The sequence below is a fragment of the Salvelinus sp. IW2-2015 genome, unplaced genomic scaffold (genome assembly GCF_002910315.2).
Source record: "Salvelinus sp. IW2-2015 unplaced genomic scaffold, ASM291031v2 Un_scaffold2914, whole genome shotgun sequence".
In the NCBI taxonomy this organism is placed as follows: Eukaryota; Metazoa; Chordata; class Actinopteri; order Salmoniformes; family Salmonidae; genus Salvelinus; species Salvelinus sp. IW2-2015.
Genome location: NW_019944212.1, coordinates 59,497 through 85,365, shown reverse-complemented (window position 1 = coordinate 85,365; position 25,869 = coordinate 59,497). Strand labels below are relative to the sequence as shown.

The window sequence follows — 25,869 nt, the reverse complement described above, 5'->3', positions numbered from 1 at the left end:
TGAGTAAGCAAAAAGTAGGTGCCTGTGCTTCTAGAATTCAAGTGGCTTCTTATTGTGAGGCTCTGCTACAGACAATCTGTTGAGGATAAAATAGGATTTGGTCTCAATCTCTCCCCAGTGGTTCGAGCTGGTAACAACAGAAACCTCAGTGTTTCGGTGAACCTAGATAGATGTTAAAACACATTAAGAGAAAGATATACCACAGTAACAGAAATGATACAGTAGCCAAACAGCAAATCAAACCCCACAAAAAGGAATTTAATCTAAAGTGACTCACTTGAAAAAATGCCTAAAAGCACAGTTTACTAAAACACAAATTTACATAAAATATACAAATATAGAGCCTTTTGTTTGGCACATAATAACGAAAAAAATCTAGATGTTCAGAATGTCATGTGGTTTTGACCAATTCTCGTTAGAGGATTCACTCAATCCAATCCCTTTAAAATATGTTGCGTCGTTAAGTTCAGTGAATAGGTCCTTATGTCACAACACGTGCACTTATAGTGAAATACATTACAAAAAAACATTCTGTCCATTACACTTAGATTTAAGCACCGATACAAAGGTTAGTTACGTGTCTGTTTTCCGACAAAGAAAAAGTGGGATGGATGTTGAGTCTCTTCAGCAATATCCAACATAGCAACACTGCCTCTTTGATAGAATACAGTACCTCTCCGAAAACAACGCAGGAGACAGGAGACACAGGTCATTGTAATTGTTTATACACCTCTTTTCCAGAAGTCATTGTTGAGTCATTGCATCTTTCCTGTGGCTCTACAAAACTGTCTTCAGATGACACTAATGCTTCCTCGTGGTCAGATTGGAATAATACTCAGGTTCAGTTGYGTCGYCCTCGTCTGACACTGCTCTGCTGTTTTCATGAAGCCCTGGTCAGCCATCATTTGAGAGATCTCTGTATAAATGTGTTCCAGTTCAGTGTTTCCCCTCAGGACCTCTTGGATTCTGTCACTGCCCCACATGTCAAGGAGGGCTTCAGTCTCCTCAATGCTCCAGGGGAGATCTAGTTCCCACGGTGATGAACAGCTGCCTGATTCTGGAGAGACTGAAAAAAAAATGWAAACAAAGGCCCAACGTTGATAGTATAACGTAAAAACAGTATTTACTATACAGAGATTAGGAGATTGTTTTTTTTACCTGTTCCTTGGACTTGCCCACCTGGGACCTCTCCCATGTCTGTGGCGCCGTTTGATTCCTCAGCCAGAGAGTCACAGGATAGATACTTGTTCCCGAATATTTGCACAAACTGATCGTAGAATTTGCACTCCACCTTTTCCCCTCCAATCCTGGGAAAATACAACATAACATTTGGTTGTTGATGCAATGCTTATTCCTCATATCTGGATAGTTAATGAGCTTTGCTTATCTAACATGAGCATGGCAAACMTCTGGCCATGAATACACAACTGTTCCATCAGTATGGAGTCTTCGTAATCAATTCACAATTATAAATAGTGGGTATCAATTTCAAATCCATATCTTTTCCCCCCATGGCTTACTGTTTGCTCTCGCAGAACTGGCGGAAGTTGGCCTTTAGCCGCTTCACTCTAGACTGGCACTGTTCGGCTGTCCTCAGGTAGCCCTCGTTGGCCATGGCCTGAGAGATCTCAGTGAAAATGTGTCTGTTTTTGGTGCAGCCCTTCAGATCCTCCTGGACCTCGTCACTCCCCCAGATACTGAGGAGGACCTGGGTCTCACTGTCGCTCCAGGGGAACTTGGAGCCGTCAGTTAAAGGACGGCTAGCTGAAGACAAAGACACCCAATGAACACATTGTTTACAATGGGAAGGGGGTTAGTTGAAGTAAGACAACTCATAGAACATTTAAAGGTATGGTACGGCTTTGCTTTACCTTTCCTTTGGTCAACTTCAAGTGTAGACTCCCAGACAGCAGCTTCCTCATTGTCTAACGAATCTTCRGCCAAACTGTCRACGTTGAGCTCCCTTGAGAAAATCTCCTCCATCTGGTCGTAGAACTTACATTCCCTTCTGAGGAAAGGGAAGATTAGACAATTTAATTTCAGTTGAATCATCATATCCTCTGACCAMATGTACTATGTAACAATAAGAGTGATAAAAACAAAACTGCAATTACATTGTTTACTAATGTGATGAAATTAAGTAAAGCMTTGATTTGTTGACTTAAAGATATTGCATCAATTTATATCCGATGATGTGGTGTAATTTATAAAGTAAATAACTAGACACGAAATGGTAGTTATAAATCCTTTGCATTCACTTGTCATGGTGGAAGCTGGCCTTGAGTCGTTTGATGCGGGTGTGGCACTGCTCAGCCGTCCTGATGAACCCCTGGGCCGTCATCCTCCGTGAGATGTATTCAAACACGTGTCTGTTCTTCAAGCAGCCGCGGAGGGAGAGCTGCACATGGTCCTCACCCCAGACCTCCAGCAGAGCCTGGGTCTCCCGATCGGACCAGGGCATCTTTCTGCTGGACTCCGCCACAGCGTAACTGACTGAGCCCTGGCCTTCAAAAAAATATGTTTTTGGGAGGCTTTAGGTGGCTACTAAGYACATTTTTGAAGATTGATTATGACTAGGGTCCTGATTTTACCTGACCAAGATAAACAACTGTTGGCACTGACACAGGAAAAACACWGGGCCCTAATAACATTAGACTTCAAGGGTAAGGATAATGAGGAGGCACCATACCCGTTTCCTGATCTGGTTCCTCAGTGGGATTTGGATTGAAGTCATCACACAAATCAACAATCTCTGCATTGAGGGAGAGCGTGTCGTTGCCTAGCACCGGCTCCAGGAACCTGTAGTATCTGAAGAGTAAGGGCTCCCCTCCGTTTCTGTAGGTACGACCAGAGGTAGAGGGAGGTGGAGAACAATGGGAGGTGAAGGGTTCATTTGTAACAGGTCCCAATTTAGGCACCATGACTCGCCTTACCCACAAATAATCTGTGCTTTCCACTTACGTCCTGCTGTGGAGACACCGTCGGTAGGTTTTCCTCAGYCGCTTAATCCTCGAGTGGCACTGCTCAGCCGTTTTGAAGTGCCCCATGGTGGCCAGCTTCTCTGCTATGTCGGCGAAAATGTGCCCGTTGCGGACGCAACCTCGGAGGCTCGCCTGGACCTCCTCGTTCCCCCACAGCTCAATGAGGGCCAGCGTCTCTGGCTCTGACCATGGGGTGTGTCTCATCCCATCAGCACCTGCTCCGGGAGACATATACATTGGAAACATCCAGTGTCTTCAGTGTTAACAGATAACTGTCTGTATTACCACCGTACCTGTGTCCTGGTCTACTGTTTGATCGTCTCTTTCATCATACTCATCAATGGAGGCCGCTTCATGCCCAAGTATTCGCTCCARCTGATTGTAGAACTTGTATTCCAGTCCCTTTCTTCCACATCTRAGAASASCAGACAGAAAAGGAAGCCATTTAAAAAATTGAGATGCAGAATTGTRGCTATGGGTTAGATTATACACTTATTTGTATGTTTCTGCAAATGAAAATCAACATAAAGGGTCCAATTTAAACCCGTTTTGTACACACATACTTTTTCCTGTCGTAGCACTGACGGAAGTTGTTCCTCATGGACTTGACTTTCCAACGACACTGCTCTGGGGTCTTGGAGTACCCTTGGTCATGCATCTTTTCTGATATGTCCATGTAGATGGGGCCGTTGTGGACAAAGTCTCTCAGCACCCTCTGAACCTCGTCCTCCCCCCAGATGTCAATGAGGGCCAGGGTCTCAGGATCCGACCAYGAGCCTGGTGTGATCCTCTCAGAAGTGGTGTAGTTGTCCGCTTCTGTAGACTCTAAATACAAAACAGCCCAATAACATGAAAGTGTCCCTGTTWAGACTTGGCAAAGGAACTTGTGTTGARGGGACAGYAMCTACAGTAGAACCAGTAGYTAAATACATAACAAACAGGGTTCAATCTGACATASCCATGCTGGGTGTCAATAGAAAGTTTRCATAGTTTGAAATGAGCTGAACTCTTACCTTGAAGTGAGTCACTGTTTGATTCCTCTGATATGTCAATGGTCAAGTCTGTCACCACTGTGCTGGTAGAGGGAGGCTGCCTCTCAAGTATTTGATCTAAAATAGTGTAGAACTTAAAATCAACCTGCTCAGATCCAGATGAACTAGGAAGAGCACAGGTAGAGAGAGATTGCAAAATTAGAATCAAATCTGTAATCCAATTCACATTAGCAACATGACAAATGTATCAATAATAGAAGCTGAAATGCAATGRCTACCTGATGGTTTCCTGGCACTGCCGATAGCTGGCTTTCAATCGCTTTATCCTGGTGTGGCACTGCTCTGCAGTTCTGTRATAACCACGGATGTTGAGCTTTTCCGAAATCTCTGAGTATATGTGACCATTGTGAGGGCAGCGCTTCAGGTTCTGCTGCACAGTGTCGTCTCCCCAGAGCTCCAGGAGGATCACCGTCTCGCTGTCCACCCAGGGGATCTTCTTCCTGTCCTCTGGCACRCCCACTACAGCCTCTGGATGGATCAGAGTCAAAGGGAAAGAGTGTGTGAGAAAGATTGGCCCAATCCCAAACCATCCACTCACCCTTATCCCTAAAACCTTGCTGACTTCGTATCACAGATATCAAAGAATGAGTCAGATATGCTAGGTTGAGTTTCTTCCCAGTCCTTCAAGTTGATCTTATTATAGTTTAGTAGTGAAAGAGGAACTGGTTAACCAGTAGAGAGAATGTGACCATACCCCTCTCCTGGGAAGAGTAAACAGAGCACTCGTTGTCTGCTGACCATGCTTCTCTAGACTCCATGTCAAGACAGTTTTCTGACACCTCCACGTATGAGGGAAGCTCATTCCCCAGTATTCTCTCCAGTAGGTCATAGAATTTGCATTCTACTTGCTCTCTGCCTTTCATGCTGCGTTTGGGGAAAGACAACAAAGCACATTTTCAAAACACATCATTTTTCTGGCTCACATAGACAAAATGTAAGGCATCACAGGATATCAACCAAGAATGTAAAAGCCCGAGCATAGATCCCTGTGGGACTCCCAATGCACAAAGAAAATGATTGTTAAACTATAACTGACATACTTGTTCTCGTAGCACTGTCGGAAACTCCGTTTCAGTCTTTTAACCCTCGTCTGGCACTGCTCTGCAGTCCGGATAAAGCCCTGGGCAGACATCTTTTGGGATATCACAGCAAAAATGTGCCCATTTCTATGCATACCCCTCAATTCCCTCTGCATTTTGTCATCTCCCCATRTGTTGATTAGGGTGAGGGTCTCCAAGTCTGTCCAGGGAACACTTCTGGTTCCTTGAGTGGAAATAGAGACAAACACAAGAGCAGTGATCACTGATTATTAATCACTTGATTGATTTAGATGAATCACATTGCACATTCCAAATGTAAAATCAGCTGTATTAATATTCAAGCAGTATGACCGCTTTGTAAAGTGGAGGGCAACATGCTGCATGCAAACACACATTAGTCCCTTTCCCAAGAGCCAATATTATGTGATTTACCAAGAAAGGCACAATCGGACCATACCCATCTCTTCTAGACCAGAATGGCCAGGGAACTCCCAATCATCAGTGTCTTCTAGCTGGTCATCTGTCACCTCTTCAACATCATAGGTGACCTCAGGAACCGTTAAGGGGGACACATTCCCAAGTATTCGCTCTAGCTGGTCATAAAATTTACACTCCACTCTGTATATAGGGAATGGTTTCAGTGTGAGAATATAGACAAGCACATTCCAGGGATATTGTCCATAACAAACAAAAATATAGAATAATTATAAATTATAAAGTATATATATATATATTGCAAATGTTCTTCTGTAATGTACTCACTTCTGCTGGAGAGACTGACGAAAGCTGTTCTTCAATCGTTTGATCCTGGTCTGACACTGCTCTACAGTTCTCATGTAGCCTCTCTCAGACATGTTTTTGGAAATGAGAGTGAACACGTGGCGATTTTTGACACAGCCTTTCAGAACTCGCTGCACAGAGTCTTTTCCCCAAATGTCTATGAGGTTTAGAGTCTCATCATCCGACCAAGGGACTTTGGTGTCAATCGTCATGGGATAGGCAGCACCTTGGGGTTCTGGACACAAAAGGGTAAGTAAAACTGTTATGCATTTTCTTTTACCATGTACTGTACTTCACATTTCATTCAGAATGAACAGAGATTCCACACCTGTGTATTCTCCCCATATCGAGATGAGAGGAGAGTCACTAGAAGATTCGATATTCACTGGAGAATCACTGTAAAAGAGGAACACAGCAATGTACATAAAGCAGATTTAAAATTCCCTCCCCAAGGGGGAATGGRAAAATGGAATGACATCAAAGGCATGCAGGGAGACACCAATATGAGCTACTTCAATATCAGTTCTTACTGAAACAGAGGTGAATCTGCTTGTCGTTTCCGGGGAACCTCYGAACTGTCGCTCATTTTCCTCTTCGAGGGCAGAGTCTGCCCTCTCCTACTCTCATTTGCTGAAAATGATGTTCCCTCCTCCACAATTTCATCTGTTTCAATTCTGTCCCTCTGTTCATTTCGCTTCTGTCTTGTTCTCTCAGATATCCTCCTCTTGCCAGTCTCCAGATTTGATTGGTCAATGGGAATCTCAATAATCTCTTCTTTATTTGGATGGTTTGAGATTGGTGTGGCCTCTTGCAGGTGTTTTTGAGTATGTTTGTCAGCAGTAGTCCCCAGTTTTGTGACCGGAGGGAGAGACAGAGAGGAGAGGATGCAGTCGTTCATAGGTAAAGAGCAAATGTCTGAGAGAAATAGAGAATGAGGCTTAGTAAATCACTGCGACTTCTCACCCGTTTAGTTACAGTCAAATAATACATTTATAATCAAAGCAAAGTGATACAGTAGCAAAGATCATTACTCATTAGTCATAATTATCTACTAAGCCAGCCTTACCTTTTACGTCAACGTGTCCAAGATTTCTGTGATGTTCAATTAAAGCCTTCATTTGCTCTGGCGGAGTCGCTGATTGCAAACACTCATCCAGAACTGAGGGGGCTCCATCAAGCCATGACACCATCTGAGAAAGAGCCCTTAGTCATTAGCAGTGGTAGGTCATTAGCAGTGGTAGGTWAAATTTTAATACAATACATGCTGTATTCTGAAGGCTAACTGAAGGCGATAGTCAAGGTGCGTATGTGAAATAAAATGTTGAGTTCAATGGTAGCACCTGTGCAAAGTCTGGTACAGGCAGCAGCTCCTCCAGTCTGGAGAGGAACTCCCACAGGAGAATCTCCAGTGCTGTGTCATACTTCTGGCCGTACTGTACTGGGAACACCTCCTGGGGGAGTTAGAAGACATAGAAAAAAATGGAACCGTGAGTGAGAGGGGGGAGGGAGAGAGAGAGAGAGAGGGAGAGAAAATGAGGGAGAGTGTCATCATCTCACCAGGAAGAAGTGCTCTTTCACACCTGGGTCTTGTAGCAGGGTTTGGACCAGCTCCAAGAAATTGGCCCCGGAGTTTTCTACTTGTGCATCAGTCACCTGTAACATGCACACACACCGCGGGAGATGAATTACCCAAACTATGTGTGTATTTCTTCCTATTGATTAAATGTATTTTATGCACATGAGGCTGCTGAGGGGAGAACGGCTCATAATAATTGCTGGAATAAAGTGAATGGAATAACACATGGTAACCATGTGTTTGATACCATTCAATTTATGCCATTTCAGACATTACTATGAGCCCGTTCTCCCCAATTAAGGTGCCACCAGCCGCCTGTGGGTTAATGTGCATAGTAAATCACCCACACAGTGGTCCCTGGGTGTAGTAATGGAAGCTTTGATTCTGTCCAGGTGGGGCTGGATGGTCTCAGGGTCGACTTGGTGATCACCACGACACAACTCCAGAACCAGCTATGGTCACAAAAAAAGTATTTCAACGCTATCATCTGCGCTCTTGATACACTATCACCAGTGCGCTACTGGTTTACTGGTTCAACTATCAACCACTGTTCGACAGATTGGAGGAAACTAATATGGTTGTTAGCAATAGCTAAATGTACAAAAATAAACTACATTTCAGTCACTAAACAAATCCATCTGCAGAAACCCATGCACACACATCCAAACACGTGCTAACCCTGGCTCTCAGTCCCAGGATGAGTTGGGCCCTCTGCCGGTAACTCAGCAGCTCTGGAACCATCTCTGTCACCGAGGTGACAAACTCCTCCAGCATCCCATAATGCATGACAAGTCCTTTCTGCACAACTTGCCACATAGCAGCTGACAGAAGTTGCAGGGGTGGGGCCAAAAGCCGTAAATAAGAAATTGATAGAAGGGGATCTGTGAGAGAGAAATAATTATACTCACACATTAAAAACACTACTAAGATCTACCAGCTCATTGGGTATTTGCTGTTTCAAAGACATTACGTCATAGGACTGACTGGCCAACATTAGTGTAAGGGAGCCCTCTACTGGCCCTTCAAGACAAAAACAATGCCACATTATTTATTTAGCCACCCCATGCTTATACTGTAATTTGAGAATATGAATTAGTAGTGAGCCTCTGTGTTTAGTGAACATATGGGACACGTAATCTTAATTTTTGCCTTTAAAAATTGCACATAGCCTAAACTAAATATGAGCAGCAGGATAAACGTTCACGAGGATGGCACCAAAATGCAGATTCATTACAGACTCAACTCAATAATGCTGCATTCAGGTCGGCACGAGGAAACTCGGAAAGTTCCACTATATACACGCTGTATATAAAGCAATGATCGCAAACAGATGTGTATAAGAAACGTAGGCCAAACACTGCCCAGGTGGTGAAAGAAAATCATTATTTCAATAGTCACGCACCTTTGTAATTTTCTGTACGGCTTCTTTCCATTGCTTGTTTCCAATTTTCAAAAAATATCCGACAGTGTCGCAAATATATCTAAATAACAATGTTATTTAGCTTGTGGTAGTAGTGTCAACGCAAACCAAAATGCACTGACGCTATCTTGGTCAAATGTGGATGTATTTCTAATAAAAAACGTGCAAAATTATCGTAATCATTCTGCAGGACGAAGTAGATATCTTTGCGCGCATAAATCATTCAGGAATATTAGGAGAGACTGCTTCCCTCAGTTTGAACCTGGATGACCGAAAACAAAGATTCTGGTCTAATCCGCTTTAGTCCGGATCACATGAAGCCTGATTCCCCCATTGGTTGTGGAGAACCACAATAGCCCGATTTTGCTAATGAAGGCCACTAGGCGGAGTCACCGCCACTTCCGGGTTGATTTTAAGGCCTATGGAGATATAGGCCAAAACAGCCATATAATTATCCATATATCATGTATCCATATTTATCCATATAATCATCCATATATGGCTAATCCCCTTTAAACAATCAGTTGTGTGTGTGAATTACACCTATGACACTCGAGGGGGGGGGGGGGTGTCTCCATTTACAAACTGTGATACTGTATTTACTGTCTTTGTTTTGGCCTTCTCCCTAAATTTCGTTTTTCTTTCATCACAACTGAGGAGGAAGGGTGTAGCCACAGCAACATTGCCAGTCTTCAGGGGACGCTTGCGAAACAGACCAAACAGACCACGCCGAGGTTAGGGATTTGAGAAGTCAATGAGAGAAGTGAAAAATGATTCCTGAGTTGTTCATTTTCTCGAAATCTAAAGACACAACCTAGATYTGAGCCAATACATTAAGTAGTTGAACATGTTATTAATCTAACCTCGTGAAATTCACAAACTGACACTATATATTGAAGGAATGCCTTTGATTTGACTGCCCGCACCTGCGCAGTTTGGCACGAGTGACCGTGACGTCTTTCTAAGCATGCGCTTTGCTAGCCAACGTCGTCATGACATCGCCCAGTGCCGATCGGGGAATTCTATTGGAGAAGCAGTTTTAGCCTATCTTCATACTGTACTGTCTTTGTTGTAGCGGTAGCCTGTGGTCCACTTTCCTAAACCAGGAACAACAGTCGCGCAAGTCATTGCGAGATGGCTCAGCAATTGTTATTAAAAGTAATTTGCGATCATCAGGGAGCATTGGACTATGCACATCTGGCAGATGTTGGGGTTGGGGCAGATATGTTMTGCGCTCTTGATAAACTTGTTGAAACCGATTTATTTTCTATAGCGCTGTGCAATGGAAACAAACGCATTATTGCGAAAACGAAAGTTAGACGCTGCAAAGCGCAGCAATGTGATGGCTGCAATGATTTACACCTGTGTAAATTTTATCTATTTGGGGACTGCAAGAATAGTAGGGGAAGGTAAGCATAAAATATGTTTTATATGATGTGGGCTAAATAGGCTGCGTTTAGACAGGCARTCCAATTCGAAACTTATTTCCTATAATCTGATATTTTTTTTTAGAGCTGATGTGATTTTTTCAGAGGACCAATTATTTTTTTTAAATATCAGGATTGGGCTGCCTGTCTAAACGCAGCAATAGGACCAGAGAAGTAAAGTAAGACAGGTTGTTTTGCGTGGCCCGGTTTAAACTCTGCTCTTCCGGTGCACCAGGCCATGCAAAACGAACTCGCCCATTGTTTGACTGTGTACATGTATCATTGCAACGGGTTATTATTATTACTATTTTTACATTTGAGGTATTTCAGCCCAAAACATGAAACTGCAACATTTTAGAAAAATTCTATGGGGTTTAGAAGTTGAATTAATTCAGCAAACTTTATTGTGCTTTCTATATTTATTAACCTGTTTCTTGATACTTTGACTCCCAGACGGACATGCCGCTTTGGCCATGACCTTCACTCCGAACACAACTCCATAGTTTTGAGAGAGTATAAACTTGAGACTCTGAGTAGACAGGAACTCCGGCAGCTATTATTACAGAATGACAACTCTCTCCTTCCACCGGTAAGAGCCAACCGTTTACCTCTAACTGCTGATGTGGATCAGTGGAATGTGTGTGTCTGTGTGTGTGCAGGTCCAGATCCAGACATAAGCGACATAAGCAATGGGGTGGGGGAGTCTATCGGGTCTCAACTTGTTGTTGAGAGTTAGAATAGTGTAATACACAAAGGTGCGAGTTCGAAATGTGTTTGTGTATCAGCAATTTTTTCTTATTAGGTCATTCACTGACAGTCACTCAATTAGTCATGTCAGCTAACCATTTTTAGATAGGTAAATTAGTCTATCCAGGTATCTAAACTTGTAGTAATCATGGCCAATACTGACCAGGCATGCAGGGCACATGCCCAGGGCCACTGACCTCCAGAGGGAGGTGATTTTGTTAGTCACTTTCACTCAGATACCATTAACATGGCAAAATGTGTGAGGTGGGGGGGCAACAAAATCTCGCTTAGAGGCCCCAAAAGGATAGAGCCTGCAATGTGTGTGTCTGTGTCTGTGACTGATGAAGAGGTGCTGTCTGCACATATTAAAATCCATTTGAATTCAATCACTTTTTGACAGCATCCCTTTTTATGTAAATAAAACTTTTTTTAACGTAAATAAGAAATATGTTTGCCCATGTGTAACGGATGTGAAATGGCTAGCTAGTTAGTGGATACGCGCTACTAGCGTTTCAATCAGTTACGTCACTTGCTCTGAAACCTAGAAGTAGTGTTGCCCCTTGCTCTGCAAGAGCCGCGGCTTTTGTGGAGCGATGGGTAACGACGCTTCGAGGGTGACTGTTGTTGATGTGTGCAGAAGGTCCCTGGTTCGCGCCCGTGTCAGGGCGAGGGGACGGTCTAAAGTTATACTGTTACATTGATGCTGTTGACCCGGATCACTGGTTGCTGCGGAAAAGGAGGAGGTTGAAAGGGGGCTGAGTGTACGGATGTGAAATGGCTAGCTAGTTAGCGGGTACGCGCTACTAGCGTTTCAATCAGTTACGTCACTTGCTCTGAAACCTAGAAGTAGTGTTGCCCCTTGCTCTGCAAGGGCCACGGCTTTTGTGGAGCGATGGGTAACGACGCTTCGTAGGTGACTGTTGTTGATGTGTGCAGAGGGTCCCTGGTTCGCGCCCGTGTCGGGGCGAGGGGACGGTACTAAAGTTATACTGTTACACATGGAAGAGGTGGTCAGAAAGTGATATTTTGGACTTGAAAAGTAGGCTAMCTGTGCATGTTCGTCCACTCCAAAATAATTCCAGCATTAAAACTGCATGTATACTCGTGCCATTGTAGTGGAATATTGACTCAGAAATATAACACTCTTACTGGAACTTGTGAATTMAAATGAGACTTTAATACAAAGTAGCAAAGCTGTGCTGATCCATGGAACAACCAACTTTCTAAGCACGGAGCTCTGCCTTTATAGCTTTGCAGCCTCACATGCAGCATATGGGTACACCCCATATGTAAATGAAATAACWCCCCTTGTMCTTTCACCACCATTATCTTTCCTCTGAGTTCTTGCTTGTTCACGCCCAGTAACGCCCACATCTGCTTCGGGTTTAGATTATAATGGTGGCAGGACCCCTTTATGTAATACAAAAAAGAATACATTTTATTGTATATGCGTATGTTTCACTTTTTGGTTRTTCTACCATCATCCTGTCCCCGTGTTCCCTGACATCAGTATGTCAGATGCATGAGCATTAGTTAATGTAACCATATACATTGGCTAATGGGATCTTTAACCTGAGCTTTCCCCAGAACCAGCTAATGCACTTGGTGACATCATTTTTATCTTTAGTCAATCGATTTTTTTTCTCCCACACCATTTGATGAATGGAAATAGACATATGTTACAAAACACCAAAAAGTGTACGTAAAGATATTCAGGGATGACCATTTATTAGACTACATCAACTGATGTGTCTTTCTGACAAATACCTTTTTTTGTAGCCTGAAAAGTCAGGACACCTGAAATGGGGCTGAAACTGTCCTGGGGAAAATGGGATGGTCATCCTAACACACACGGTCAACTTTACTAGACTAGGCTACAATGTGTATTACCATGAACTTCTAATAGGCCTACCGGTGGCCAGTGATGTAGTGGTAAAAAATAGGTGGGTAAACTCTGATTGCCGGTCACAATTAAAAAAGTAACGCTCCCTATACTGCATTTTTCATGAAAAGGGTGGGTAAATGGCATTTACTTGCGTTTACCCTCCACTAGGCCTACACCACTGCCAGTAGCCTTCCCTGTCAGCCGAGGCAATTTTACACACATGAACATACGCAGAACAGGTAGCCTACATTCAATATAATAGGCCTATGATTTKAATCAAAACATGTTTACACCCTACAGTGCATTCGGAAAGTATTCAGACCCCTTGACTTTTTCCACATGTTGCTATGTTACAGCTGGATACAAATTAAATTGTAAAAAAWTTATTTAAAAAAATAAAACATCTCATAAATCTACACACAATAACCCATAATGACAAGCAAAAACGRGTTTTTAGAACATTTTGCAAATGTGTGTATATATAAATGAAATATCACATTTACATAAGTGTTCAGACCCTTTACTCAGTACTTTGTTGAAGCACTTTTGGCAGCGATTACAGCCTTGAGTCTTCTTGGGTATAACTCTACAAGTTTGGCAGACCTATATTTGGGGTGTTTCTCCCATTCTTCTCTGCAGATCCTCTCAATCTGTCAGGTTGGATGGGGAGCATCGCTGCACAGCTATTTTCAGGTCTCACCAGAGATGTTCGATCAGGTTCAAGTTCAATAGGTTTCCTATGGAGGATTGACAGTATAATTTAAAACAACATATTTTCCCATTCAATTCAACATTCTCTGATATGTGCACCTCCAACAGTCTTTCTGGAACCATTTTGAAAGTAGACATTGCTATTGTATTCCCATTTTAGTACATTTATCAGCCAAAACATGATACCCACCGTGTATTCTAGAGCATGTTGTGTCTCAACGGATGGCGGACACAACATAATAGGGTCTAAGCTCCAACATTTTTTAGATTTTTTTGTTGAGTTTATTTGTTGAGTTTGTTTTATTTGATAATTGTCGTAAAAATCTTAACCCTTTACACTCTTACCCGTATACAGGTTGAAAATGGCAGATTTGGGCACTCAGTGGCAGTACAGTAAGATGCTATACATGCTGTCAGAACTCATGTTGTCAGATCTCATGTTGTCAGACCCCCTTGTCAGACCCCTTGTGCTCCACAGTGGTGTATTGGTTTTGACTGACAGATGTTCTCAACTTGAGCACCGCGCACGACAAGAAGTTGCCCCTATCCCTCCCAGTAATTCGGCAACTTTTGTAAATGTTTTGTTGACCGAGTGAGGGAAATGCTGTAAATTAAGAGGACTCAATGTACAGTATATTGAAATATGAGATGTTGAGGATTATAATAAATACTGCTTTGATGTCATACAAGCAAGCCAAACACCTGTGAGTCCAAATGTGCACGTCACATTTCCATATCATAAAACTCATATACTGTGTCAACGTTTATGATCACTATGTTTGATGTACAGTTACAAGATGACATGGCRTCATACCCTGAACAGAATGAGCCTATGTTTGTCTACTGTGAAGAAGATTTGCCGCTGCACACTCACCTGAATGTACTCATGACTCCTTTTCTATGTGCACCAAAATGACACTCTGTTTCCCTGAATTGCATTGTGAAAGCCTGACACTGTAATGTCATATTTTAGAATTTAGCTAGTCTTGTTGGCAATAGAACAACCTTTCAAATCATGCCCACCTGACCCAGATTGAGATTTATAAAGTGTTTGTATTACGTAAAGAATAACAGTAATTGTGTGATAGCAGGGCTTATGTTCCAAACAAATGAACTACAAGTGTGCTTTCTCTAGTTCCTCAACGGCACAGCAAGGAGAGCTCAAAAAAGCAACTTATAGTTGAAGACTCATCTTTGAGTCATACAAGAGTGTTAAAATCACTTAGGAACTGTGCACACTTTGGAGAGATGTGTGGTCACTTGGACACCAGTTAGTGCTCTCACTCAAACCCTTGTAATTTTTTGTTGTTTTATGTTGCACCGACCGCACATTTTCCTGGAATAGTCTTATCATGTTACTGAATGTATCCAGAGTATTTTCAGATATTTCTTATCTAGTAAATGTAAAATGCATATAAAATCAACAGTGTAATGTTTGGTTTCAGTCTTGACAGGTGCTGTTGTGTCCTCAACATTTGGTCTGATAATTTTCCCATAATCTCCAAACTTTCCCTTTCAATTTGTTATGCATTTCATATTTCTTCTGTAAGAAATAATTAAATGTCTTAATTGTTTATTATTATTATAATTTCATTTATTCTGATATTTCAGGGGGTGGTAGCACCCCTACTTCCTGCAGCTATGGGAATAACCAATGGCGATGCGGCATCGCAGGCTGTGAAATTTATAGCACGCTTCAGTCAACCACAGTGAATGTGACTGTACAGCAAATGTTAGAAATGGTAAAACGTTTGTTACAATTTTCGGCTGACACGATCACTCTTAATTGTTGCCTAATATGTTGGCATGCATAACATTTTTTATTTTTTACCAATTCCGATATTTTCAATAATGTGAAAGTCATTTTGAACTGATTCAAACAGTATGTTTTAAAAACTGCATTTGTATAATATGACCATTATATCTACGCATAACCAATTTATGTATCTTTATTAACAATGTCATATTCTGCTTGAAATAACATGTAGGTTAATGAAATAATCAAAAGAAAAAGGTGATTATTTATTACCCTAGTGGTAGGCATTATATCATGTGAATTAGGCCTCATGTGAAATCATTGTCAAAAGCGCAACAGGTACTGTTGCATGTAGGTGTAGATTATTTATGGGTTGATCATATAGAAATATCAAAACATTCTTTCAACTCCAAAGCAATTGCCTGTCTATGATGCCGGATCCACTGACTCGCTACCTTTTTCTATAATCAAGACACCTGCTGGTAACTCATAAATGGTTAGGACAGCTCATGAGGTGTCCTAAATATCTGTCGACTAGGTGTGACTCTTACGACTAAAGAGGCTTCTTACATACCTTCTATTTTTACCCATAAGAGTAGGAGTAAAATGTCTCTATGCTCAGCACTTATGACCAATTGTCTACCCTGAGATGCTTTGTGGATACGGGCCCAGCTGTCAGATTCTCAAGGAAGAGGTTGTTTCCCTCATCAGTGAGATGCACGTAATCCCTAAGGTACTTCCCAGGGACACAGTGCTTTATGGCAGAATGGTGGATTGTGGGCATGTGCCTGTCACAGAGAAATGCAAACACCAGCTGGTTGACAGAGCACCGGGCCATCTCTATGTGCTTGTTGCTGTCCTCCTCCCACTGGAACTTCCAACTCCTCTACTGTGTGATGTCAGAGTAGATCATTGTTGTCCCGGGGAACATTTGGATGACTACGTCCAAATCAGCTCACATCTGACGCACCTTTGTGTGTCCCAAGTCGTTTCCGAGGTGGATGACTATGATACATTCACGGTCGCACCTTGCCTTGGTGAGAGAGAATATTTGAGAACCGCTCATCCATATTTCACGCTCCTGTAGTCATTTAGCCAGCTACATTGTGTAATCTCATCGTAAATATTTGCTTCAGTCTTTGCTTCCTTGCTCTCACCAATTTGCTTAGAGCAATGATCAGTAGGATTATGAGCTGGGATCTTGTCAAATTAGTAAAACGCACCACATTGTGAGAGTTCACAAGGATAGCATGTGTTAAGCTCTATTATAATGTTGTATAATAATGTTGCATAATCACCTTGAAACCATGGAAATGAAAAACAAAAACTACGTTTTAAGTCAGAATAGGCATTGGTCTGAAGCCGAAAAATAAAGGAAATTCACATGAGTACCACAATGCTTATTCCACCCATGCTCTACCAAGGTTTTCCAGCACATAGCTTTGCCCTACTACAGTAGCTATGTTGGTATTGTACTTCAAACTGTGTAGGCTGGTTGCTTTGGATTCAAACCTTCTCAAACAGCCTAATTCATACTCTTCAGAGGGATAATGGACTGTACAGTGTCCTGCTATTGCAATTATATATAACGGTATAGATATACAGTACCAGTCAAAAGTTTGGACACACCAACTMATTTCAGGGTTTTTCTTTATTTTTATTTTTTTCTACATTGAGGAATAATAGTGAAGACATCAAAACCACAAAATAATACATATGGAATGTAGTAACCAAAAAAGTGTAAAACAATGCAGAGATCATCTGTTCACCTACTCAGCGTCTCACAAAGACACGGCGGTTGGAACTAAAAATCTCAAATTTGGACTCATCAGACCAAAGGACAGATTTCCACCGGTCTAATGTCCATTGCTCGTGTTTCTTGGCCCAAGCAAGTCTCTTCTTCTTATTAGAGTCCTTTTAGTAGTGGTTTCTTTGTAGTAATTCGACCATGAAGGCCTGATTCACGCAGTCTCCTCTGAACAGTTGATGTTGAGATGTGTCTGTTACTTGAACTCTGTGAAGCATTCATTTGGGCTGAAATCTGAAGTGCAGTTCATTTGTGGCGAACGTATCCTCTGCAGCAGATGTAACTCTGGGCCTTCCATTTCTGTGGCGGTCCCCATGAGAGCCAGTTTCATCATAGCGCTTGATGGTTCTTAAAAGTTCTTGAAATGTTCTTGAAATGTTCCATATTGACTGACCTTCAATGAGGTACTGTCATTTCTCTTTGCTAATTTGAGCTGTTCTTGCAATAATATGGACTTGGTCTTTTACCAAATAGGGCTATCTTCTGTATACCCACCCCTACCTTGTCACAACACAACTGATTGGCTCAAACGCATTAAGAAGGAAAGAAATTCCACAAATTCACTTTTAACAAGGAACACTTGTTAATTGAAAAGCATTCCAGGTGATTACCTCATGAAGCTGGTTGAGAGAATGCCAAGACTGTGCAAAGTTGTCATTAAGGCAAAGGGTTGCTACTTTRAAGAATCTAAAATATATTTTGATTTGTTTTAACACTTTTTTGGTTACTACATGATTCCATATGTGTTATTTCATAGTTTTGATGTCTTCACTATTATTCTACAATGTAGAAAAAAGTAAAAAATAAAGATAAACCCTTGAATGAGTAGGTGTGTCCAAACTTTTGACTGGTACTGTATATCATTTGTCTGTATGTATTTTTTTAGATATAGGCCTATTGTAAATGTGTATTATTGTTGCATCAACATCTTTATTATAAAAATAAATACAAGTACAATCATAACTTTAAGCTACACATTATTTTGCAAGAGGTAATGAACTGTCCATTGATCAGCAATTGATAAAACAGGATCATGTTTGAAACTCAAGTGCTTCTGCGCTTATGTCAATATTACGCAGGGAAGCTAACAGTTACATAAATTAGGAATGCAGATAGATAAATCCTATCTGAGATACTGTGTCCAACACACCACCACCTGTTGGGCATATACAGACCAAAAAAGGATGTTATTTTTACAATGACATGTATTGCTAAAATAAACATTTTTTTAAAGCATGAAAAGGTAGCGTAATGGTATAATGTCCTACTATGGTGTGAAGAATCCAATGCTTTACCTTGTATGTGGTACAAATCACATTATTGTGGAACCACCTCCTCTAAGAGTATGTCTGTTTTATTTTCACTGAAAACAGTTTTTGATTTAAAAAATCTTGTATGTTTTGGCATTAAACTTCAAAAAGTGTAGCACTTGGAAGGGAAGGTTTTGTTCAAATCAATAGGGGTTCTGTCAAAAAATTATTGAATTCAAATGGATCTACCCAATAGCTCTGTGTGTTCATCTCATGCTTTCTTGCACATAGAGTATGGTAAACAAGTATTTTAAAAGCCTTGTCTCTCACTCTTTCAGGTGTGCAACTCTTATAACAAAGGCACCGGGCCATATGGCAACTGCCCTGATCAGGAGGGGTGCAGGAGACTTCACATGTGCGACAGGTACATCAGAGGAACCTGCTCCTCGGGAGCCAACTGCAACAGGTGTCATGACTTCTTCGAGCCCCACCCACGGAGGACCCTGCAGCAGAGGGGAGTGCCAAACGATCTAATGGCGTCCATGTTGTCCACCTACCGGAACATCCAGGCCATGAAAAGTGAAGGTGCCGGCGGTTCTTCTTCCATCAACAGGCCCCAGAGCTGTCCTCCGAGAAATACAGGTAGATGGCTGCAGAAGCAAACAACAGGGTTGTGTTCAGTGGGGAATAATGTTTCAGAACAGTCACTATATTTAACTTCTATAGTTACTTGGAAGTATTCCTCGATGGACTTGCTTGCCATCCAGGGTTGGTGTCAATTACATTTCAATTCCAGACCAGTCAATTCAATAAGTACACTGAAATTCCAATTTTCTTCAATGCTTTTCAATAACCAGGTTTCCATCCAACCTTTTTATGCGAGTAAAGTACATGTTGCATGAAAATGAAAATTTCTTGGTAAACTTTCCAAATGTCGACAAAACAAAATACACTAGACAACGTGTGGTTTTTTGGGGGGTCAGTAAAAGTGATTATGCGAGAAATGGCTGTGGAAACGCTTATTCTCAAATATTGATATAATAACCATAATATTGAAGTAAAATTGGAGTCACGGGGTGACGTTGTGTGGTCCTCCTACTACAACTGGAAAAAGCGTACAGTTTATTAGGCTACAGGTGAAATCAGTTATGATGAACTTCACAGGGTGCTGAAAGTGCAYGGTGACACGCTTGATGCTCCTTTCCAATGAACATCAAGGGTCTTATTCTGATGACATGATCATAAATGCTTGGCTGCCATTTGACAAATAAAAATGATCTTGCTCTTTTGTCTATAGGATTTATGTATTTGTTTAAATTTATTTCACCTTTATTTAACCAGGTAGGCCAGTTGAGAACAAGTTCTCATTTACAACTGCAACCTGGCCAAGATAAAGCAAAGCAGTGCAACAAAAAAACAACACAGAGTTACACGTGGGATAAACAAAAGTACAGTCAATAACACAATAGAAAAATCTATAGAAAAATCTAGATACAGTGTGTGCAAATGGGTGTTCATGTTAGCTATACCTGCACTGTATCTGCGAGCTGTTGGCTAGAGCGCACGTGCCAATAACAGTGGGCACATTCGCTATATAACGGAAAAACAATTATTCGGTACTTGGGAATATAACCGCAAAAATTATTTTTATGTGCGCTATGTCATCATGCACAGCCTTTTATCCGCAACAAGTCAATTTGATGGAAACAGATCTCTGATAGGAAAATGTGCATATAGTTTGGATGGAAACCTAGCTAGTGAGGAAAGGTGGAATTGGAATTTGATTTACTTTCTGAATTGACTGGAATTGAGATGGTGTTGACCTCAACCCTGTTACCAACTTTGATTTCATGTAACTAAATGTTTGTTTGTTTATTTGTTCTTTATTTACAGTGAGGAATGAGATCTGCCTGTTCTTTGTCAAGGGGGACTGCAAACAAGGAGGTACATTTAACGAGGGAGATATTGTGTGTGGAGGCAGAGTGTCTGGAGGATAGCTTTCCCATGTTTGCTTTGGCAGAACACCTGCAAGGGCCTTGCCCGATTTTTACTCAGGCAGAAGCTATGGCACCCGGCCGGATATGAGTTTATCTACAACTTTCAAGGTTGTCAGGAGATACACAATACAAACCCTGTGAAACCACAATTTAGGGACAAATCAGTCTGTTACCCAGGTGCAACAATGATACTCAGCAACATATCACATCTCACTGAAAATGTATGACTTTCAGAGAAATGCTGGAGAGTCCACTTCAAAATGCCCTACAAGTGGGAAGTGAACAATGGACAGACTTGGTCAGCTCTGCCAGAAAATGAAGTGATCGAGAGAGACTTCTGTGACCCTTCTAAGATACACAGGTACAGTATGTTGTTATTTCATACTTAAAGATAGACTCAGCGATTTCCTCAACAACTAAGAGCGTTGGAGCACAAGACTCAACTTCCCCGCTGTTTTGGTCCCATGGCTACCACGCTGTAACAGTGTGAAGCGAACCCGTGCACATGCGCATGATATAGTACTGTGTGTGACTGTCTTGATTCTCAATATCTGCGGTGCTGCTTGTGGCAATATCATTTTGCTGAGTCTACCTTTAACTAGAAAAACTATGTCAAACTGTGAATAAGGTACAATATAGCCATTTATTATTTTTTTACCATTTACATTTGTCGTGCCTTCACAGTGAGGGATCTGAGCGTGTGCAGTTCAACTCCATGAGCCGCGGATTATGGGAAGTTCGCCGTCTCTCCACAGTTTCCTCTGTGACCCAGCCCACATACGTACTCACCACAGAGTGGGCATGGTTCTGGGAGGACGAGTACGGCAAATGGGTCCAGTACGCATCCGTCGTAAGTGGTGTGAAACACTCAAACAGGCTGATGTGTTACGAGGACAATAATAGATATAGTAAACTGTTGTTCCCCTTGAATTTGAGTTTTTTTCTATAAATTACAGAAAGAGATGCACAGATTGTCRTCCATCACCAGTGAAGACCTTGAGAAAAGGTACCAGGAGGATCAAAGTGCTGTGGTGAAGTTCGTTGCAGGCCAGCAGTCTTATGAGCTGAGTTTCAGAGGTAACACATCTCAAACTCTTGAAAAACAGCTCTCATGTGCAACCTTCTGTAATAATAATAATATATTTTAGTTATAAACGCTTAGCACAAGTTAAAGTTAGAGTCTGAAAGGCTACTCTTATACACTACCAGTCAAACGTTTTAGAACACCTACTCATTCAAGGGTTTTTCTTTATTTTTACTATTTTCTACATTGTAGAATAATAGTGATGACATCAAAACAATGAAATAACATATATGGAATCATCTACTAACCAAAAAAGTGTTAAATGAATCAAAATATATTTTATATTTCAAATAGCCACCCTTTGCCTTGATGACAACTTTGCACACTCTCTATCAACCAGCTTCACCTGCAATGCTTCTCCAACAGTCTTGAAGGAGTTCCCACATATGCTGAGCACTTGTTGGCTGCTTTTCCTTCACTCTGAGGTTCAACTCATCCCAAACCATCTCAATTCGGTTGAGGTCGGGAGATTGTGGAGGCCATGTCATCTGATGCAGCACTCCATCACTCTCCTTCTTGGTAAAATGGCCCTTACACAGCCTGGAGGTGTGTTTTGGGTCACTGTCCTGTTGACAAACAAATGATAGTCCCACTAAGCCCAAATCAGATGGGATGGCATATCGCTGCAGAATGCTGTTAGCCATGCTGGTTAAGTGTGCCTTGAATTCTAAATAAATCACAGACAGTGTCACCAGCAAAGCACTCCCACACCATAACACCTCCTCCTCCATGCTTTACAGTGGGAAATACACATGCAGAGATAATCCGTTCACCCACTCTTTGTCTCACAAAGACACGGCGGTTAGAACCAAAAATCTCCAATTTGGACTCCAGACCAAAGAACAGATTTCCACTGGTCTAATGTCCATTGCTCGTGTTTCCTGGCTCAAGCAAGTCTCTTCTTATTATTGGTGTCCTTTAGTTGTGGTTTCTTTGCAGCAATTTGACCATGAAGGCGATTCACACATTCTCCTCTGAACAGTTGATGCTGAGATGTGTCTGCTACTTGAACTCTGTGAAGCATTTATTTGGGCTGCAATTTCTGAGGCTGGTAACTCAAATGAACTTTTCCTCTGCAGCAGAGGTAACTGGGTCTTCCATTTCTGTAGCAGTCTTCATGAGAACCAGTTTCATCATAGCRCTTGATGTTTTTTGCGACTGCACTTGAAGAAACTTTAAAAGTTATTGAAATGTTCCGTATTGACYGACCTTCATGTCTTAAAGTAATAATGGACTGTCGTTTCTCTTTGCTTATTTGAGCTGTTCTTGCAACAAAGTAGGGCTATCTTCTGTATACCACCCCTACCTTGTCACAACACTACTGATTGGCTCAAACGCATTAAGAAGGAAAGAAATTCCACACATTAACTTTTAAGAAGGCACACCTGTGAATTGAAATGCATTTCAGGTGACTACCTCATGAAGCTGTTGAGAGAATGCCAAGTGTGTGCAAAGCTGTCATCAAGACAAAGGGTGGCTATTTGATATATTTTGATATGTTTAACACTTTTTTGGTTACTACATGATTCCATATGTGTTAATTCATAGTTGATGTCTTCACTATTATTCTACAATGTAGAAAATAGTAAAAATAAAGAAAAACCCTTGAATGAGTAGGTGTTCTAAAACCTTTGACCGGTAGTGTACGCCCCTCAAATTCTATTACTAAAATCCGGCAGCAGGTAGCCTAGATGTCAGAGATGTTGAACAGGAACTGTAAGGATGCTGGTTCAAATAGTTTATCTTGTAATTACAGACATGACACAAAAAAACAAAACATATGGTACTGTAAGGATGGTCAGACGACGTCCTGTCTTTGTTTCAACTGTGGACGCACAAGCTGCAAGAAGCAGGTAATGTATGAATGGGATTGGACTGAGAATGGGTATATGTTCTGAATCGAACCATTTCTATATTTACCTAATATATGACTTATAGGTATAATAATTTTTTCTTGTATATGAAGGTTATTTTTCATATGTCATTTCAGGAGAAATGGACCACGCAATTTCAGAGCTGTTCCTGGATCTTGGGACAAGTCTGCGATACCTGACATTGGATACAAGGTTACTTGTTTACATGTGATTCTACGGCTTTGGATTGCAGGGAAGTTTAACATTGCCTTTCATTTGGTTTCAGCTGTGACAACCATTTTGTTTTCTCCTGCAGACAGTCACTCTTCTGAGTTCTGACAGGGACTATCAGAAGGTCCAGGAACTTTTCAACAAGACCATGAGGTGCGTCCAAATCACCAGCATCGAGAGGGTCCAAAACAGGGACCTCTGGGAAGTCTTCCAGTGGTATGTTTACATCAACTCTCACACACAATCCTAGCGTGTTACTCCCAAAATGCTAAGTAAACTCTGGGTTGAACAAGATTATGGGTAAGCAGTGTTAGGAATTTAAAACCTGGTCAGGGTGTGTAGCCATGAGATACCACATATAAGGTGACCATCTCCTATATTTAAAGGTTTATTAGACAAAGAGAGACGTAGACAGACATATGCATATGAGAAGACAGACATATTCATGTAAGAGGTCTAGAGCAAATCAGAGGGGAGGGCTGACCTTAATACTCTTGCCTATCTTTGTTCACTGCCAAAGCATTAAATCAGGGCGGAGACCTTGGGGTTGAATAGACTATACATTTGAAACATCGTAATTGCTTAAAGACACCCATAAACGATTTTATGTCTCAGGGGCCCAGATACCAGTTACTGAGAGCTGCTTTAAGGTGACCTCTGGCCTTACAGAGGGTACCTAGAGGCCACATTTCAATAGGGAATAACCATCTGAAAATATCTATCTTAACAGCAGCTAATGGTCAATTCTTAATGGTCATTTTTTCTTTCTCAGGAAAAGAGATTTAATGAAGAAAAACAAYGGAGGTCAAAACAGCAAGGAGCTACATCTCTTCCACGGAACGGACCCAAAACATGTAGACTCCATTTGCAGAGATAACTTTGACTGGAGACTGTGTGGAACCAACGGAACTGTGTACGGCGAAGGTACCTCATGTTAACCAACTGTCAGAAGTGTAGTCAGATTTTAAAAGCAGTCATTATCTCACTATAGTCTGTCATTTTGTTTTACTGATGATCTTCTCTGTTTGTTTTAGGGAGTTACTTTGCCAGGGATGCCAAGTACTCACACAGCTACACCAGCCACTCAGGAGTGAGGTCCATGTTTGCTTGTCAGGTGCTTGTTGGCGACTACACACAGGGGAACTCGGGGCTCCGTCGCCCCCCTCCAAAAGGCGAAGGAAGCCCGACTCTCTATGACAGCTGTGTGGACAATGTCCTGAACCCATCCATATATGTGGTGTTTGAAAGGCACCAGGTTTACCCAGAGTTCCTCATCAAATACAATGATAGCGTCATGAACTGGCCCACTTCGGCTCCAGCTCCACCCAAAACTGTCTCTATCCAATCCACTTCCTTAACCCCAACATCCAACCGGATTCAAGCCACAGCTGCTGTCACCCCATCGAAGAGAGTTCCATCCACTTTGAATCCATCTAAAACTGCAGCCACCACTTCCTCAAATCCAACCCATCCTCGTCCCACTTCACGTTTTGTCCATCAGTCTCTCCCAAAACCTGCCCAAGCCCCATTGATATTCATTCAATCTCCAGTCCTCATGAAGCCAACCACAAGTTCTCAATTAGTGGATATCACCCTAGGCCCAGATTTCACTCCCTCATTTGCAAACCTCTCTCACACACTCACTACCCCAGCCAGTAACCTCTCTCGTACGCTCACTACCCCAGCCAGTACACCCTCTCGTACGCTCACTACCCCAACCAGTACACCCTCTCGTACGCTCACTAGCCCAGCCAGTACACCCCTCTCGTACGCTCACTAGCCCAGCCAGTAACACCCTCTCGTACGCTCACTACCCCAGCCAGTACACCCTCTCGTACGCTCACTGCCCAGCCAGTACACCCTCTCGAACGCTCACTACCCCAGCAAGTACACCCTCTCGTACGCTCACTACCCCAGCCAGTACACCCTCTCGTACCTCACTAGCCCAGCCAGTACACCCTCTCGTACGCTCACTACCCCAGCCAGTACACCCTCTCGTACGCTCACTAGCCCAGCCAGTACACCCTCTCGTACGCTCACTACCCAGCCAGTACACCCTCTCGAACGCTCACCACCCCACAGTACACCCTCTCGTACGCTCACTACCCAGCCAGTACACCCTCTCGTACGCTCACTAGCCCAGCCAGTACACCCTCTCGTACGCTCACTACCCAGCCAGTAACACCCTCTCGTACGCTCACTAGCCCAGCCAGTACCCCCTCTCGTACGCTCACTACCCCAGCCAGTACCATCTCTTATACGCTCCCTACCC

At 42.1% G+C, this 25,869-nt stretch overlaps 2 protein-coding genes across 4 annotated transcripts; one reads left to right on the top strand and one right to left on the bottom strand.

Annotated features, from left to right (window-relative positions):
* Window positions 1-273: 273 nt before the first annotated feature.
* zgc:113263 (TIN2_N and Myb_DNA-bind_4 domain-containing protein) lies at window positions 274-8,951 on the bottom strand. Its single transcript, XM_024142045.2, has 23 exons — window positions 8,832-8,951; window positions 8,108-8,310; window positions 7,777-7,881; window positions 7,411-7,506; window positions 7,194-7,304; window positions 6,920-7,043; window positions 6,384-6,768; window positions 6,182-6,249; window positions 5,836-6,088; window positions 5,531-5,691; window positions 5,074-5,296; window positions 4,728-4,897; window positions 4,252-4,501; window positions 3,995-4,137; window positions 3,545-3,806; window positions 3,275-3,396; window positions 2,962-3,196; window positions 2,690-2,835; window positions 2,259-2,505; window positions 1,872-2,008; window positions 1,521-1,764; window positions 1,159-1,307; window positions 274-1,066 (listed from the first exon to the last, which is right to left on the bottom strand). Exons 1-23 carry the CDS (start codon window positions 8,860-8,862, stop codon window positions 819-821), a joined length of 4,113 nt encoding a protein of 1,370 aa, XP_023997813.1. The 5' UTR covers window positions 8,863-8,951; the 3' UTR covers window positions 274-818.
* Window positions 8,952-9,881: 930 nt separating this feature from the next.
* Window positions 9,882-25,869, top strand: LOC112074979 (protein mono-ADP-ribosyltransferase PARP12-like). Of its 3 annotated transcripts, XR_011477194.1 has the most exons (14): window positions 9,882-10,258; window positions 10,730-10,865; window positions 18,771-19,074; window positions 20,326-20,376; window positions 20,664-20,790; window positions 21,114-21,279; window positions 21,386-21,506; window positions 23,270-23,366; window positions 23,504-23,579; window positions 23,683-23,813; window positions 24,370-24,521; window positions 24,632-25,351; window positions 25,387-25,743; window positions 25,777-25,869. XR_011477194.1 is itself a non-coding variant. In XM_070440731.1 (13 exons), the coding sequence occupies exons 1-13, from the start codon at window positions 9,984-9,986 to the stop codon at window positions 25,539-25,541; spliced, it is 2,511 nt and encodes an 836-aa protein (XP_070296832.1). In that variant the 5' UTR covers window positions 9,882-9,983; the 3' UTR covers window positions 25,542-25,825. The 3 variants fall into 3 exon arrangements, 2 of the variants coding, with proteins under 2 accessions (XP_070296832.1, XP_023997812.1); XM_070440731.1 differs by having other exon boundaries at window positions 25,387-25,825; XM_024142044.2 differs by lacking the exons at window positions 25,387-25,743; window positions 25,777-25,869 and having other exon boundaries at window positions 9,883-10,258; window positions 24,632-25,380.